Source organism: Athene noctua, chromosome Z (genome assembly GCF_965140245.1).
Source record: "Athene noctua chromosome Z, bAthNoc1.hap1.1, whole genome shotgun sequence".
Lineage (NCBI taxonomy): Eukaryota > Metazoa > Chordata > Aves > Strigiformes > Strigidae > Athene > Athene noctua.
The window spans coordinates 74566747-74584044 of NC_134077.1; the positions used below are offsets into that span (position 1 = coordinate 74566747).

At 42.9% G+C, this 17298-nt stretch overlaps 1 protein-coding gene across 3 annotated transcripts in view; it reads left to right on the forward strand.

Moving 5' to 3' along the window:
• The first annotated feature begins 3897 nt into the window (after positions 1-3897).
• DGKQ (diacylglycerol kinase theta) overlaps positions 3898-17298 on the forward strand; it is a 101459-nt gene continuing 88058 nt past the window's right edge. For all 3 annotated transcript variants that reach the window (XR_012635499.1, XR_012635500.1, XM_074931689.1), the window contains exon 1: positions 3898-4109. Coding sequence is in view for 1 of the 3 variants with exons in the window: in XM_074931689.1 (XP_074787790.1) it covers positions 3908-4109 (202 nt within the window). In the remaining 2 variants the exon portion in view is untranslated. The remainder of the gene's footprint in view (positions 4110-17298) is intronic.

The following is a 17298-nucleotide window of genomic DNA, read 5'->3' on the forward strand; positions in this document are numbered from 1 at the left end:
TCTACCTTGACTTTAGCAAGGCTTTTGACACCATTTCCCACATCATTCTCCTGGCAAAAATGGCTGTTCGAAGTTTGGACAATCAAACGCTTCGCTGGGTAAAAACCTGTCAGGATGGCCGGGCCCAGAGAGTTGTGGTGAACGGAGTTAAATCCAGCTGGTGGCCAGTCATGAGTGGTGTCCCCCAGGGCTGGGTTTTGGGGCCACTCCTGTTTAACCCCTTTATTGATGATCCGGACGAGGGGATCGAGTGCACCCTCATTCAGTTTGCAGATGATCCCAAGTTGGGTGGGAGTGTTGATCTGCTCGAGGGTAGGGAGGCTCTGCAGAGAGACCTGGACAGGCTGGAGCCATGGGCTGAGCCCAACTGGGGGAGTTTCACTGAGGGCAAATGCCGGGGGCTGCCCTTGGGCCACAACAACCCCCAGCAGCGCTACAGGCTTGGGGAGGAGTGGCTGGAGAGCTGCCAGTCAGAGAGGGACTGGGGGTGTTGATTGACAGCCGGCTGAACAGGAGCCAGCAGTGTGCCCAGGGGGCCAAGAAGGCCAATGGCATCCTGGCTTGTGTCAGCAATAGCGTGGCCAGCAGGGGCAGGGAAGGGATCTCACCCCTGTACTGGCACTGGTGAGGCCGCACCTCGATGACTGGGTTCAGTTTTGGGCCCCTCACTCCAAAAAGGACATTGAATGACTCGAGTGTGTCCAGAGAAGGGCAACGAAGCTGGTGCAGGGTCTGGAGCACAGGTCGTACGAGGAGCGGCTGAGGGAACTGGGGGTGTTTAGTCTGGAGAAGAGGAGGCTGAGGGGAGACCTCATTGCCCTCTACAGCTCCCTGAAAGGAAGCTGCAAAGAGCTGGGCTTGAGCCTCTTTAGCCTAGTAGAAAGTGACAGGACAAGACGGAATGGCCTCAAATTGCACCAGGCAAAGTTCAGGCTAGATATTAGGAAGCATTTTTTTACAGAACGGGTTGTTAGGTGTTGGAATGGGCTGCCCAGGCAGGTGGTGGAGTCCACATCCCTGGAGGTGTTCAAGAGTAGGCTCGATTTAGAGCTTAAGGATATGCTGTAGGTGGGAACTGTGCTAGGTGAACGGTTGGACTAGATGATCTCCAGGATCCTTTCCAACCTAGATGATTCTATGATTCTACGATGATTCTATGAAAAATGTATGGGGACTGAACACAAACAAACAAGGGGGGAGGTGAGAAGAATTATAAAAACTTTTAATCCAATTTTAATGTAAAAATGACATCAATTTAGAATTAGCATGTTAAAATACCATAAAATGGGCCATTTGAACACAAAGAGTATTGATGCTATTATTTTAAATTAATACGGAATCATTGCAATAGATATTATAATAGAAATGTGTGCATTAACAGATTGACTTATTTCCCCTCCTCTCCAAATTTGAAGACCCTTCATGAAAAAATTGACATAAATATTTGATGCAGTCCAGTACTTTAAATCTTGAATTAAGTCTTGGTGGTCCATGGCCCCAAAAGGTATTTAAAGGGGGTTGGTGGTGAAGGAAAGATTGAGAACCCCTGCTGTACCTCACTCTTTTCCACTGTCTAGGACTCCATCCCTGCTACACACGTGAAATGCAAAGGATGGCTAGTCTTCAACTGCTGCCATATCCCATAGCTCCTGGCAGAGTTGGTGGCAGATTGGCTGAAGACAATCATCAAATGATTAAGGTTGTTTTGACTGGTTAGACTGGTCGCTCAGTGATAAGAAGGGAAGTTAAAGCACAAGTATAGGTCACACATGCCTATGTGTTACAGCATATAAATATGTATCTGGGGAATCAGATATTAAAAAATAGACAAAATCTCACATGTTAATTTATACCTTAACAATAAAATTTATCATTCCATAGGTAACTTCTAGCAAGGAAACCCTGTGACTACCCTGCACTGGCAGATGATGTAGTAATGTATCTGAATTACTTGTTAATTGAATGAATTTTCATATTTCTATAAAAGGAGGTACTGATTACTTCCTTAGGCTTTTGAAACAGTGCCAAATTTTGATGTCCTTATAAGGCAGTTCAGTATATTTCCTTGATCTTAGGAAAGATCTTTTCACCTGAGCTTCAGCTTTCCACCTCTCTGGCCTCTGTCTCTTGAGAGGCGAAGGACTATTAGGTCCATACAAAAGAAAGACAGTCTAAGAGGACAGTCTATATTGAAAAGAAAGGCAGGACAGGTCAATGGAACAGGTGAGGCAAGATGCTTTGTAGACAAGTTTTTGAAGAAAAGCGAGAGATCTGGATAGCTCAGTGAGAATGTCCATGACAACATGGACTAAGCACACAGGGAAAGAGCTTCCTCTCCTGAAGAAGGATGAATGTCCCAGACAAATCCAGCAAACAGCACTGAACTCTGTCTACAAAACCACTGTCACTTCTGTCATGCTATAGTCAATCTCAGCTTGTTGCAAAGCACTGAAATAGACTACATGGTAGTTGAGGCAAGCAGACAGCATGGCAAACAGTCCTTTTTTTCTTAGTGTCAGTTTCCTTTTTTCCATGTTCAACAGGAATTTAAACGTACCTGTAGTTCCTCTGAATTCGGGTGTCCTCTGTGCATGTCTGCACTTTCGCCTGGTGCACATGAAGATAAAACACAAGGAACTATGTCAGCTTGTACCAGCTGAAAACATAGCCAGATCTCTAAGACAATTTGTGTGTGTGTTGAGGTCCATTCACATCTGAAATGGCTGAGTGTAACATTTTGAGTGATAGGATCATGGGATAAATCAGAGTCAGGGATGAAAATATACACTACTCTTTTCTTGTCTCTTATGACTTAGGAAAAGTACCTGAACATTGTTTCAGACAGCTCAGTGGAGATTCTCAATACAAAGCTGAGATCTAGGACCCAACCAGACAAGTGGAAATGTTGACAGCATACATCTCTAAACACAAAATCCAAAGGCATAGCCTCCTTTCTTGTCCCAGCCTATTCCAGCCACAATACTATGCCTAATATAATATCAGTTAAAGAAACAGAGGCATTTCAGAGGGAGAGGAGGAGACCAGCAGCATGGAAACAGGCCAGTGTGTAAATGTTTTCAAAATTAGCAATAGGGAGGTGAAGTGAACATAAAGGAAAAAAAAAAAAAAAGTGTTATATAGGAGAGACTGCTAGGCAGAACCCTTATCTTTTCTCACAAAGGCAGAGATGTTAAGAGTTGAAGCAAAATCTATGGCAATTCTTCTCCCAGTGCATCATTCTCGACATGGAGCTTTGTGTGCTCCAAAATAGTGCAAGGCTAGAGTAGCGAAACTATCCGGTTTAGCGGCATGGCAAGAAACTGGAGGTCTTTTCAAGCTTCACTGTTTTAAGTTGCAAACATCCACCGTCCGTTTGTGATGAGACCTTCTGACAAGCTGGTCTTTCTTCCCTGCCTCCACGTTTCTTCCGCGGCTTTGCCGTGGATTGCAGCGCACAGGCAGCCGTGGCGGGACGCTGAAGTGCGACCATCTCTCAAACGCACGTCTGCCGCCTACACCGCTCAGAGATCCTGCTCTCTTCTCAACACCCGCGCCCCTACTTCTGCAGCGCCCACCTGAACCTACGCGCCCCGTGGCATCTCGCACCCGGCAGGAGCGGGGACGCCTCGGGACAAGCTGAGGCCCGCCCAGAATCGCCTGCGAAGGGGCGGAATGCGGCGGCCCTAAGGGCGGGCCGCGGCCGTGAGGGCACCCGCCGGCCGGCCCCGGCGTCCCCTCAGCGCGGGCGGCGCGGGGCCGCGGCGCGGCCGGCAGGCGGCAGCGCGGCGCCGCCCGGCGAGGCCCTGACGGGGCACCGCCCCCCCCGCCCCAACCCCGCCGCCGCCGCCGCCGCCTCGGGCGGAAGCGAGGGCGAGCGGCCGCCGGTGCCGCGCCGCGAGGAGCGGGCATGGCGGACGGGACGCGCTCGCTGCGCGGCGGCAGCCCGGCCTCCAGCCCGGTGCTGGGCGGGCGCGGCCGCGCCGCCGCGGTGGCGGTGGCGGGGAGCAGCCCGCCGGGCCACGGCTTCCGCAGGGTGACCCTCACCAAGCCCACCTTCTGCCACTACTGCACCGACTTCATCTGGGGGCTGGCCGGCTACCAGTGCGAGGGTAAGCGGGGCGGGGGCGGCCGGGCCTGCGGGACCTGCTGGGAACCACCGCCGCGTCCTGGGCCAGGTGGGCGGGGGAAGGACAAACAAACATTTCTGGAAATAGTACTGATAGAAATGATCTAAACATTGTCATAGTAATAAATTCCAATTATAGAGGTAACACATTCTACTGAAAAAATCTAAGAATGGTAATAATAAAGATTACAGTAATAATAGCAAAGTCTAACAATAAAGTCTAACGACAACAATAATGCTAAAAATCCTAATAATAAATGCTTAGAAAAGTCTAAAAACAATAATCCTAACAATTCTACTATTAATTATAATAATAACTTCTAACAACATTAATGCTAAAAATCGAGCACTAATAACAGTAATAAATGTAATAATTCCAACAGCAATAATTCGAATAAAAATCCTAATAATAACGTCTATCAATAATAATAATAGTAATTATTCTGGTAATAATAATAAAAATTCTAACTATAATAGTAAAGAATCGCAGGTGCGGCAGTGCCCAGTCCCGTGTGGTGACACGGGTGTTTGCCGTGGTCCAGCGCTGCTCCTCTCCACGCTGGGACGGACCCTCTGCGAGCCACCAGCCACCCTGGCGGGTGCCCACCGGGCTGGTCGGTGGCTCTCAGCACAGCCATCGCGGGGGTGCCCTTATGCTTGGTGGTGTGGAGGAGCTGCAACCTGCCTGGAGTTTGGACCTTTTAAACCTGGGCTGGTGCCAGGGATGGAAAGAGGGAGTCCGTAGGTCTGCTTACCAGCAAGCTGAGGTTTCTGGAGGCAATGAAGTTATGGCTTGTTCTGATGCAGCAAAATCAAGCAGTGTTGTAGGGACATGGGGGGTTCTCAGTGCGCTGCTTTAAAAAAAGAAACCACCCCAAAAACCAACACCTTGATGTCTTCTTGAGCTTGTGCAGCCCAGGCAGCTTGGGTTGCATCTCCAGAGCAGTCGGGTTGTACAAGAGAGCCTCACTGTTCAGGTGGTATTGAACAAGGCCGTGGGTGTCAAGCCAGTACCCTGCAGTGCTTGAAATAGCTCCTGCCTTTTGTCACCGCTGTGGGTGAAGAGGGTGTGGGATTAAGTTGGGTGAAAGTCATGTTCCTGTGTGGTGCTGGAACAGTTTTGTATTTACTTAAAACTTTGCTGAGAGATGTGTCATTCTGTCTGCATAGCAGAAAGTCACTGCCTGCCTTAACTGCAGAAAACCTGAGTGAAAATTTCTTATGTTGTGAAGTGCGCAAAGCTAGTCTTTAATGGTTTTTTGTTTTATCACTGACTTAAATAAGGGCATATTATTGGAGTCCCTAAAGTGGGCATTTAGGTGCCAGGTTTTTTTACTGGAAGAGCTGAGTGACTTTGGTATGTTAACAGGTAAGAAAATGTGAAAGGCTTTTGTCCAGGATGTCTCACTTTTTTTTTTTTTTTTTCTATTCACATACTGTATACCTAAAGGTGGTGCATAGCTGTAACTGGAATTTAGGGTCTTTTCCTAGTTTGAAAACTGCACTGAAAGTTTGTGGTGTGGAATTGTTTTTTCTCTTTGGTTTTTCAGGCTGAATTCTATGTAAGGGATCGTTAGCACCACTATCTAATGACTGTGTGCTACCTAATGAGGCGCTTGCAAGCTGTACTGTTATCTCTCTTAAACCTGCGTCTGAAACCTCCACCCCAAACAACTCGTGTGTGAGGGGTATTGAGAGAGGTAAAGATACTCTTGGTCTTTAGTAGCTGTAATATTCCCTGGTCAGAGTGTGGAGGAAAATCTTGGTCATGTCACCTGGCACATCAGTGTCTCCTCCTTTGGGTGACAAACCGATTTTTTTGTTGTTGTTCACTTGTTTTCAACCAGCTATGCTCAGTGTCATGTTTGTCTTTTCCAACGACTTAACTGCTAAACAACAAATTTCAAAAATACCTGATGGGTCATTTGCTGACGGTGGCTGCTTTTGACAGCCATGTGTACACCCTTGTACCCTGTTGAATAGCTTGACAACTCATTCTTTCAGTTATTTAATGAATGTTAATATGATTTCTTGAATGATATTTTAAGTCAATTCCATTTAATAATTACCTCCTTGGCACATTTGCTTTAATTAGTGGAGTTTGATCATTGTTCTTTAGGAAGTAGTAAAATGGTGACCTCTAGGAGTGCCAGGCTGATTAAAAATAAAAAATTAACCCATCAGCTTTTAGCGAAGAAAATGTTTGCAGTAAACTGGGAAGACTTGGTAGATAATCGCTATCTACTTTTTCTTTTCCCCAGAGAGAGGCTTGCTGTTGTAATTGCAGCTGAGCGTATGTCGTCATTTGGACTCCTTTTGATAAACCACCTACAGGCTTCAAAATGAAGCTGTCAAGTGGCAGTTTTCTAGGTGAATTTACAATGGTTGCTGTTTCAAATCTGTGAGCTCAAGTGTTCAGCCTCCTGATGGTGTTTGTGCTGACATTCCCTTAAGTTGGTCTTGAACAAAAGAGAAAGTTTCCAAACCTTGAAGGTAACTGAGTATGCTGATGGTAAGACTCCCATCAGTTAATGAAAGCAGGGAACAACAACAACAAAAAAGCTCCTGCCTATCAGCCTATCATTATTTTGAGTACTTCTGTGGCCTAAGTGACCTGGATTTGAGTTTTAATTCTGATCACACCTTTGACACTTGTAAAATGGCATCTTCTGTATGTGAATGATCAGGTCTATGGAGGTTTTCAGTAAATTTTTCAACTGCTCAGCAGACTGGCACATGCCCATGTGGCTTACATGGCTGTGTCATAAAAATACAAGAAAGTATAATGAATTCTTAACACATTTATGGCAGTGCTTAACGCATCTATGCCAAGATAAGTGGTCCTTCCCTTTACTTCTTGTGGACTCTGAAAAACACATAGAGATGCTCGGATACTCTCCATACAAGGCACAAAAGTATCCTGGATCTAATCTCTCTGTTTTAAAGTAAGATTCTGCTTCCCTTTCCAGTTGAGGCCAGTATTGCCATTGCCAGCACTGTAAAGGACAGGAGGTACTCCTGGGGAGAATGGCAGCTCTCTTGCTAGACTGGCAAGGTATTTTTGTAAGTGAAAGTTTACAAGGAAGGCAGTAGTCTTCCTATGTGGATTTGGTGTCCAGTTGGGTCTGAAGTTGTCACTGTATTAGGATTTTGTGCACATATTTATTGTAATCTCAGTCACCCAGGCTTGCAGCTCAGCTGTGCTTTCTTTTTTTTTTTTTTGTTTTCCCCTGCAAATTTGTTTTCCATAAACCCTTTGTAAATGACTCTTTATTTTTTCTTACAACTTTACTCTTTGTAGCTGTCACTTCCTTTGATAAGTGTGTGTGTGTGTGTGTGTGTGTGAAAGAATAAATGATGTTTGGATTGTAACATGAACAATTGCTCTCTTATATTGCTATTGCTTTCCAAAGCCTGGTTATTTCAGTTTTGTGTGGGTTTAAATTTCTTCAGGCCTGGCATGGAAGAGGCAGTATAAGTGGCTGGGTGTCTGTGCATGTGTGTCTGCATCTTAAAAATGAAAAGTATTAAACGTATGAAGTCTGTATAAGAAATAACAAGAGTTGAGTTCTCATTGGTGGTGTGTGGAGGAACTGTTTCATACACTAAAAAAATAGCTAGCAGCTATTTTGATTTGGAGTTTGGATTCATTTTAGCCACCAATAAATACATCTCTTTTTACAGTGCTTGTTCTTTTTCCATAAAAGACTTATAAAAGGTAGGAAGAATTGTGAATCTGTAGATAATTGGGGACTACAAATATTTCCAGAGCTATAAATCTTTCTAATGTGAACTCGGTTTGGTTTATTTTAGCCAAAGGTAAAATGTAGGGAATTTAGGTAATAAGCAAGTTGGTTATCAAATTTAGCAGAATTGTTTAGCCAATTTTAGGTTCTGTATTTATATATCTACCTGTTTCTCTTCTTCATTAGAGCATTTATTGGAAGCTACTGTCAGGACCTTTTGGTATGTTTTGTGTCTGTTTCTGTTAAGGAAATGTCATTTGAGCAGTTAGGGTATTTGTGGTATGAAGGCACTAAGTCAAATAATCCTTTGGGTAATAGAATCCTTGTTTTCTGTTTTGGTTTTTTTTGGAGGGTTTTGGGTTTTCAGGCTTTCCATTCTAAGCAGAACCTATAAACTTATTCCAAGATGCAGAAATCCTTGTTTCTCCTAATCAGGTTTAGATGTTGGCTGACAACACTGCAGTTTTTCCAGAATAAAATGTAAATGGGTTAATTGGAGTTATGTTTATGCCATGAATCTCTGGCTTAGCAAGACAGCCATAAAGCTGCTGTAATTCATGCAGGCATGTCCCAAACATGGGCAAGCCATGTTGTGCTTCATTGGTGTAGGAGATGTTCAGCTAGCATCTCTGCAGCAGTCTGGGAATGCATATTCTGGACATGTTCTGAATGGAGTCTACTCCATTTAAGGGGTGTTCTAAATAGTTGAAGTCAGATAGGAAAGGTGTGTTTCACTTTAAAGCTGGGAATTACACCAACAGGGAGCTTGTGTCTGTAGGATTATGGAAATAGTAGCAGGGAATGAGGAGGAGTACCCTTGAACTCGCATTCTTTCTAGTTCTGGTTTTGGGACAGGCAGCTGGAACATCCTTGGCCCTGCTGATTTTGTTCAACTCAGTTTTGAAGGAAGTGAATGATGTATGAGATTCCCCAGAAAGTCCTAATGCTTGCAGTCCAAAAGGAAAACAAGTTCTTCCTTCTGACAAGCTTGGCTTGCTTTTAGTGCTTTTTGAATTAAAAATAAAAGCTGCAAGAAGGTAAAACCACAGTAAAATCATGCTTCTATCCCGCAATCAGCTTGAATACTTGCTGGCTTTACTCTTGAGTGGGTTCCTTGACAGTGGTGGGGCCTTCCCATGCAACAATCAGGTGTTTGATGTCACGATGCAATGTGAGTTTGTGGTTGAGATGTTGTGGAGTGGATGTGACTTTGCTGCATTTAAAACTTAGATTGGGCCATGTGACTCTGCATCCATCTTGGGACACGAAGACTGACAAAAAAGAAAAAAACACACCGAAAGACACACACTGAAAGAAATCCTGACACAGAAATTTAGCTGGGTTCTGGTCAAGCTGAAACGTATGTTGCGAAAAATGTTTGGAGTGTTGACTGACACACTGGGAGATGCAATTTACTGGTCTGGATTTGAAGGGTAATCCATTCTGTACTGAATTGAATTTATGCTTTTCCCTGCCTGCCTCTGACATTGGAGGAAAATATCATTGTCACCATCACTGATGCAGAGGAAAGCGCAGGGAGCTTTGTGAGAATGCACACAGCTTTGTAGCTGGAAGCTATATTTTGTGTTCATGGTGTTATCCCAGATTTCAGTCCAGAAACTCAATTAGGTAGTAAATAACTTACCGCAGAAAGTGCTAAAGCCAGTAATCCAATATTAGGCTTTGCACAGCACTTTCATATATCGTCTGAGTTACTGCCTCAGTCTGACTCGGTGATAAATGACGAAAGCAATAAAAGTGCTCATCAATCCATCATGATGTGGAGTGGCTGCAGCTGGTACTCTGCAGGTTTCCTTTCTAGATGATCTTTGATGTAATATTGCTTAGGCCTAATATGTTCATGTGTTCCTTGGCTATCTTCTAGGCTAATACCCTCCTGTTCTTTTCATCTTGCACAAAATTTTCAGTCTTCCTGTAGAAAGTTTCCCACGGACTGTCGTTCTTCCAGTGCTGTGCTAAAAATCTAAAAAGCCTTTTATTCTTTCTTGCAGTTGTGTGGGAGGTAAATGCCTGACTAATTATTTCTTTCTGATAAACAAAGGACATTGAACTCAAAGGCTTTCCCCATAAAACATTTTCTAAGCACTGTACTGAGCCATTTAATGATATTTTCTTTAAAATTTGTCTAGCTTTTAAATCAGAAGTGACCTCAGTACTTCATGGGTGGACAAGCACTTGCCTGTTACTGTTTTCTGTGATGTTTGCATACAGTAGCTGTGTGTTTCCCTTTCCCCCTGGTTCAGGTTTGGTTTCTTTTTGGGAACCAGTACATTTTGGTAACACCTCCCCTTTCTCTAGACAGTGTGCATTCCTTCTTTATAGATGTAGAAGTTTCTATTAAAATGGGATGTAGTGCATCTTACTCAGCAGTGCACATCTTTGTGTGATTACTGTCCTTCAGTTTTAGTCATCAGCAATTTTTTTTAGTAGTGATGCTAATTTTATTTCAGTGTTTTTCCTGATAATGTTAGACAGTATCCTGGGGTTTTCCATGTGAAACAACCCCATTAAGCAATCACTTTGCATTGACAATTGCTTTGTAACAAGGGATGTGTTATGTACAACGGCCAGTTATTACCCAAGCGTAGATGCTGATCTTGAGGTGAGGTTTCCTGCTTATGGTGCCATGGGGGATGACATGCAAGTTTTTGTTTTCATTCTCCTCTTGGCAGTTTGTAAAGAATGTTTCTGTTGATCCCCCACTCTCCTGGGGTCCCTGGATGACCTTTGCTTTTTTGGTTATGTCACTGGTTTCTTTCAGAGTTGTTTCTAACACTGCATTTCGTGAGCTCAAACTGTCTTCTTCCTAGGCTACTTGCTGCACACTAGGTCCATCCTAACCTGTCTCAGGAAAATCCCTTTGGTGGAACTGCTTTTGCAACATTGGGTTACATCTCAATACTAGGAAATTACTGAAAACAGGTGACTAAGTTATATTCATGTGTTTAATTTGACTGTGAAGAAAGAGCAGGATGTATGTACAGCATACAGACCTTTCTAAAGGATAAAATAGTATGTGCTGATCACTTTCTGGTTGTGGTTTGTTTGGTTGGTTTTTGTTTTGAGCACCTTTCAGTTTTGAGAGAAGCCTGTTAGGAAAGGCTCCTCAACAGAAAGCAAAAACTAACATTTTTATATCATGATATGATAAGGTACTCAGTGGAAGTGTATTTCTTTTTTTCTAGATGTGCCACCACAGTATTCTTCCTTTTAAACTGTGTTGTTGCCTGCTTTTTTCTCACTTGTGGGAGTTTATTTGCTAGAGTACAGTCAACTCTCAATTTCACTTCCTGTTTTTATTTAAATAATTTTATTTGCTTGGCTCTGGAAGAATATGGGTGTGTGCATGTGTGTGTATAAATATTCATATGTATCTATTCGCTTACATACGTACACGTAAAGAACACATGTATTTGTATTTTTATATATGTTTGCTTTTTCCCTGTTTAAAATTGAATACAAGTGATTTATTCAGAATTATGTTTAGGATTATGAATGGAATCTGCTTATATCACTCACCTGCTTGGCTTCTTTTTAAACACCACTTGTATGATATAAGTGTCATGCCATTTGCTATGTAAAAATAACGTTAAGATCTAAAGCAACTAATAGTGAGAATAAAAATCACTGTATTTGACCACAATTTAACCTGTCCCTGGGGGTTTTACATACAGAAGACTGCTAGAGCCATTCTGAATACGTTGCTAAACAGATGTGCTTGGGAGAAACTGAATTGTTTCGATATCAGGTGTTAAAATACGAGCAGTGTGCTCTTCTGCAGGGTGGTATTAGGTTACAGTGGCTAGGAAATAGCGCTTCCAGTTTTAAGTGGAAGAATATGTAGGCAAAAAAAAAAATCTCTGTTCCTCATTGCATTTCTTTCTTCTCGGCAGAATGTGAAACATTTAAGTGTTTTGGTTTGTTATGATGTAATTCAGGAAATGAGTCTGTCCTTTTTCTGCAGTACTTTCTCTACAGCCTGTTGAGTTAAGAACTGGTACACCTTGTTAACCAGTGAGCGTAGGAGTACTCTGCTAACCAGTTCCTTAAGTGTTTCAAACAAAAATACTTCCTCAGTGCTGAAATCATTGCATGGTTGGGAGCTTCAAAAGAAGGCAGAAGAATACTAGGAAATTGCTAAGATTCCTCTGAGCATGGAGATGGCATGAGGGAAGGATCTGAACATAAAGTGAAAAGGCTAGTCCTGTTTGAAGCTGTGAATGCGCTCTTTCAGAATAAAAAATGCCTTTTGTGAGATGAAAGATTTTCATCAGAATCTAGTTAAGATGCCCTAGTAAGTGTAAATCATCACACATACAATTTTGCATGGGAAACTGATTAGGACTAGCAATCCTAGAATGTATCTGCTATAGAAAGAAGCCCTTAGACTTGAAACAAAGGTGTGGGCTGGGTAGCATGACCTAGGGAAAACTGCTTTTTCACATTAAACCTCTTCTCAAAACAATGTTGGTGTGGAGGACTGGAAAACCTGATTTCAAACTTCTTGGATATTCACAAATATTTAGATAATTTTAAACTCTCAAGACACTTTTGCAAGTTGTACAAATTTTGGGCGGCTGCAGATGCCCGTTGGGTATACTGGTGGTGTAGTACTACCCTGGGACTGTGCATGTCTGCTGTGAGCAGTGTGTCTGTGCTCACTGCTGAAGACTTGTCCTTGGTGGTAATCGCAGCCCTTCTAGAAAGTAATCACAACTCTTTTATCCTAGAAGGGGTTGGAACTTAAGGAAAATGGTGCTCGAAGTCATGTTTGATGGTCCAGCCCTTTGTCTAGATGCTGGGGAGACTTAACTCTGCAAATATGAGATGCTGAGTGAAAAACAAAGCCATGTGACTCAAAATCCGGAAGTGTGAGAGAAGTGAAGTGGTCTTAAAAACAAATGAAAAGATTCCTGTTTTGATTTCTGCATTATTGAGTTACATGCCTGTAGTTTCTCTTGTGGATAAGAGAAGTTACCTGGTGCCTCATATTCCCAACAGCAGCTGTGACTATCAGACATCCCCAGCCGAATCCTTTTTCAGAAATAGGCCAAAGTAGGAGGTAAAAATACCATAATGTTAAAAATACCCTTCAAAATAGTTAAGTATCATCGTGTTCATTCTGGTGTTGACCTCTCTTACTTTGTTCCTATTATGTTCTCTTTGCTTCAGAATAGCTCGTGTCTGGCAAGTGCCTTGAGATTTCTTGAAGCAATTTTATTTTTCGTTCAAGCACTTTTTCTTCAGGAGAAGCAAATAGATTATTTAAAAAATAAATCATCCTCCCTTTCCCCACGTCTGGAAACGTAATGGAGATATATTATACTTATTAGTACTTTTGCTTAGTGTAACTTTTTTCCTAAATACAGTCTCATGGGAAGCCTTAAGAACCTTTCAACGTATGTTGGTAATTCACATGTATAAATTAATATCTGATTATGTTTCATAATAAATTAAGAGCAAGTGCTGCAAGTGTTAAAAGAACTTGCCCTGTCAGCCTGATCAATTAAAAAACCTGCACTGAACACCAACAAACAAAAATAAACAAAACTTTGGAACAGTTTATAGATTCTCGGGGTAGATTTTGAGTTTTGTTGTTTTGTGAACAGAGCTGTGCACCTCAGAAGTTCTGGTGCACTCATAGGTGGTGTATATAACTTGACACTGCAGACTTCTGTTCTCCAGATAGATGTAAATGCTTGGCTTCTGTGTATTATATATGATCCTCCTCATGTGAAAGAGACTTCTTTAAATTCAAGGTAAGTATAGTTCCTAAGGTAAGTATAGTCCTGAGTGTCATCAGTCACTCAGTGGTGGAATTGAAATACTCTTTCTTAACAGGAATCTTTCTAAAATGCTTGAAATTCATAATAAAGAATGGTGATTTTTTTTTTTAAAGTAGCACATAGACTAGTTAGTACCTTCAGTTTGCTGGTCTTTCTGGAAATAGTGCCATATGAGTGTTTTATTTTCCTCTGATTCACCACTCTATGAATCATTTGCCTTTAGTTTCCTGACCATGTCAATATCCTCGTAGCAACCACGTTTTAAAAAATACTGAATGTACTCACCCTGCTGGCACAGGACCCTGTTTCTTTGCTTGCCCCCCCGCCCCCCTTCTTTCAGGCTCTATTTTTCACTCAAGTCCTATAGTTTTGAACACTTGTGTCTGTGGTGCAACTTGGAAATGAAGCCTTGTAGGAATGAGAGGTACAGGTTGCCATGGCAACCCGGGGGTTGGTGGCGTTTTTTTTCCTTTCACTTGTTTTGTTTTGTTGTGATAGGAAGTGTTGAGATGCCATACATAATGCTGAGACTACCCAAGTTAAAAGAGGAAGAACACTTATCTTGGGGTTACATATAGTCATAATTTGGCCTAAATTTTAATCGTAATCTGTTTCTTTTAAAATTGTAACTCTGCTGTGGAGATAATTAGGTAATACTGTAGATAATATTAGCAATGGCTTTTAGTACCCTCAGGATTTTTAATTTTTCTGTTCTATGTTCAGTTTTCAGAGGCAAGGTGGAAGCGAGTGCACCTCCTAGGGATTTTAGCCCTCCTGCTTACTGGTTGTATCAGCGAGTGAAAGACAGTGGTTTTATGTAAAATGCTGCCTGTCTCTCTTCCTTTGATCCACTCAAAGGCTTTAATGTGTTCTGGAGGGAATTCTTGCGTGTTCCACATCCCCACACCACCACCCTCCCACCCCCACTCCTCCCAAGAGCACTGAGCAGACTCATTGAGGCTCTGTGTGTACAGGGTGCCTGTGCAGTGTACATTGTGCGCACTTGGTGATACACCCCATAGGTGCGGGACTACATTACGGCTGCTCTGAATGGTGTAGTGTTGAGAATGTCTCTAAATCTTTGAGTATTGTGAGGGATTTCAGGTAACTGTGTTAACATCACAGTTTTCTGCCAAAATGCCATCATGGCTTATGAAGTTATACCATGCGTTAAACTCTGCTGTGATCTGTTCTGTTTATTTAAGTGTAACTCAAATTCTTTTTCAAAGCTGAAGGTGTGCTACTGTTACTTCCCTTTTATAAGTGGGGAGGCATTTTGGCTTGAATATGTCTAAAATTGCAGAAGTGTTAACAGGAGTGATTTTTGTAGGAGACATCTGTGTTGTCCACGTGGGTTTTCAGAAACTGTTGAAGTACGACATTAACACTGCGATGTGAAGTTATATGCACTGTACTAGGCAACCAGTGATAGTGATGCAGGAGGCCATTTATGTGAGGGCTGGAAACCTCCAAGGTTTATGTAGGTTGCCTAAGCGTTACAAAGTTTTAGCTATAAGGATGCTTGCATTAAATGACAAATTGTTTTAGTAACTTTTCCTTAAAATTGAAGGCTGGATCAGGCTGCCTTTTGTTTTTTGTTGTGTTATTCGGTTCCGAATACTGTAAGCTATAGCTCTGTGTTTTGACCAGTAGCTGTGAGTCAGCTGGAGAGTACTGATAAAACAATTGACAAAGTTTCTCTTTGTGAAGTGTCACTCTGAAAGCAGTGAATTGGAGAAGAGGCTGTTGCAGACAGCAGCTGCAGGGTGTTAAGTACCATGACATTAGCATTCATGACACTGGTGTGCCCGTCCTACAGTAGGTGGTTCTGTGGTCCAGCAGAGTTTTCCTCGTTACTCTTCTCTGCACCTGCTGTCCTGTTTTGCTTAGATGTGCTGCAAAGCTGGCACCTCTATATTCTAGCCACTAGTTTTTGTCTATGGTTTAGTTGATTGCATGGGCAATCTGCAGCAGAAGACAAACGAGGCTCCAGTTTAAGACAGTCAGACAAAAAAGACCAATATTTAAGTGGTCTTCAAGAGGCTTGTCTATAGTGGTATCTGGTACTTGGTTTTCTTCTTTACCCCTATGGCATCTTCCTGAAATTTTGAGTTTGGTTTCCCTTCAAGGGTGTTAGGAGCTATAGCTTTTCACTACAGGTGTGGTGAGAGCGGTGAGAGGTTTTTCTTTCAGACTTCGAGCTGTCTTGACCCTTTCTAGCTGTGTAAAGGCTGCAGTCTGGAAGACATGGCTTTTTGCCATGTGTTACATGGTTTGGCGGCTGGTTTGTATGGGCAACCTTCGTCCTTTAGCCTCTTCAAAAAAGCTACTGGAATGCTTAATGGTTTGCCCTCAGATAGACAGATTTCTGTGGTTCAGAGACATTTTCAGGATCCATTTTCAGCATCACTGAGTACCACTGTTAGCCCCCTAAGATGGGAAGCTTTTGATTTTCTGGAAGGAGAGTCACAGCTGTCCCAATGGTCTCTGGCTGTTGCATGGTGGGTGTGACTTCCCAGTAGTGTGTTACCATGCTGGAACCATGCAGTGGAAAGACAAATTTAGCTGACAGAGGGCAAAAAACTCTGTCCTGTCAGGCTCCCTGTGCAACTCCCAAGTTGTGAGTGTGATGCCTCTTCCACTGAAGGATCTTTTTTGGGGAACTGTCTGGAGATGAGTTGCTGAGTTCACTCCTGATGTTGTCCCCTTGTCTCCCTCTTGGAGATTTCTGATTTTTCATCAGTGAACCAGTGCCTTGTCCCAGGTCACTGTCTTGTCTTTGGCCTAATCCTTCAGAAAAGAGAAGGTGTTAGTGCTTTCTGAATCTGAATGCAAGTTTGGCACTAGCTATCTTCCACCTCTCTGAAGAAGAAAAAGCTCTTAATGTCAGGGATCTCTTCTGTGCTAAAATCACACACCTTTGAAATTCTGTGCCCACCTTCATTTCACAGGTGGGAAGTCTGAGCCAGCTGTCTTTCAAGAGGAAAGAAAGTAAAGTCTAAAGTAAAGGTAGAACTTGGCTTTCTCACAGAATTTAATAGAATAGAATCATAGAATGGTTGGGGTTGGAAGGGACCTTTAAAAGTTATCTATTTCAGCTCCTTTTCCTCACACACCCCCACACCCCCCCTGCATTGAGGGACATCTTCAGCTAGATCAGGTTGCTCAGAGCCCCATCCAGCCTGACCTTTAGTGTAACTACCACCTCTGTGGGCAACCTCTTCCAGTGTTTCACCACCCTCATTGTGAAAAATGTCTTCCTTGCATCTAGTCTGAATCTGTCCTCCTTTAGTTTAAAACTATTATCCCTGTCCTGTGGCAATAGGTCCTACTAAAAAGTTTGTCCCCATCTTCCTTATAAGTCCCCTTTGAAAGGCCGCAGTAAGGTCTCCACAGAGCCTTCTCTTCTCCAGGCTGAATAACCCCAGCTCCCTCACCCTTTCTTCATAGAAAGGGTGTTCCATCCCTCTGATCATTTTTGTGGCCTCTGGACCCGCTCCAACAGGTCCATGTCTTTGCTGTGCTGAGGACCCAAGAGCTGGACGCAGTACTCAGATGGGATCTCACCAGAGTAGAGTAGAGGGACAGAATCACCACCCTTGACTTGCTGGCCGTGCTT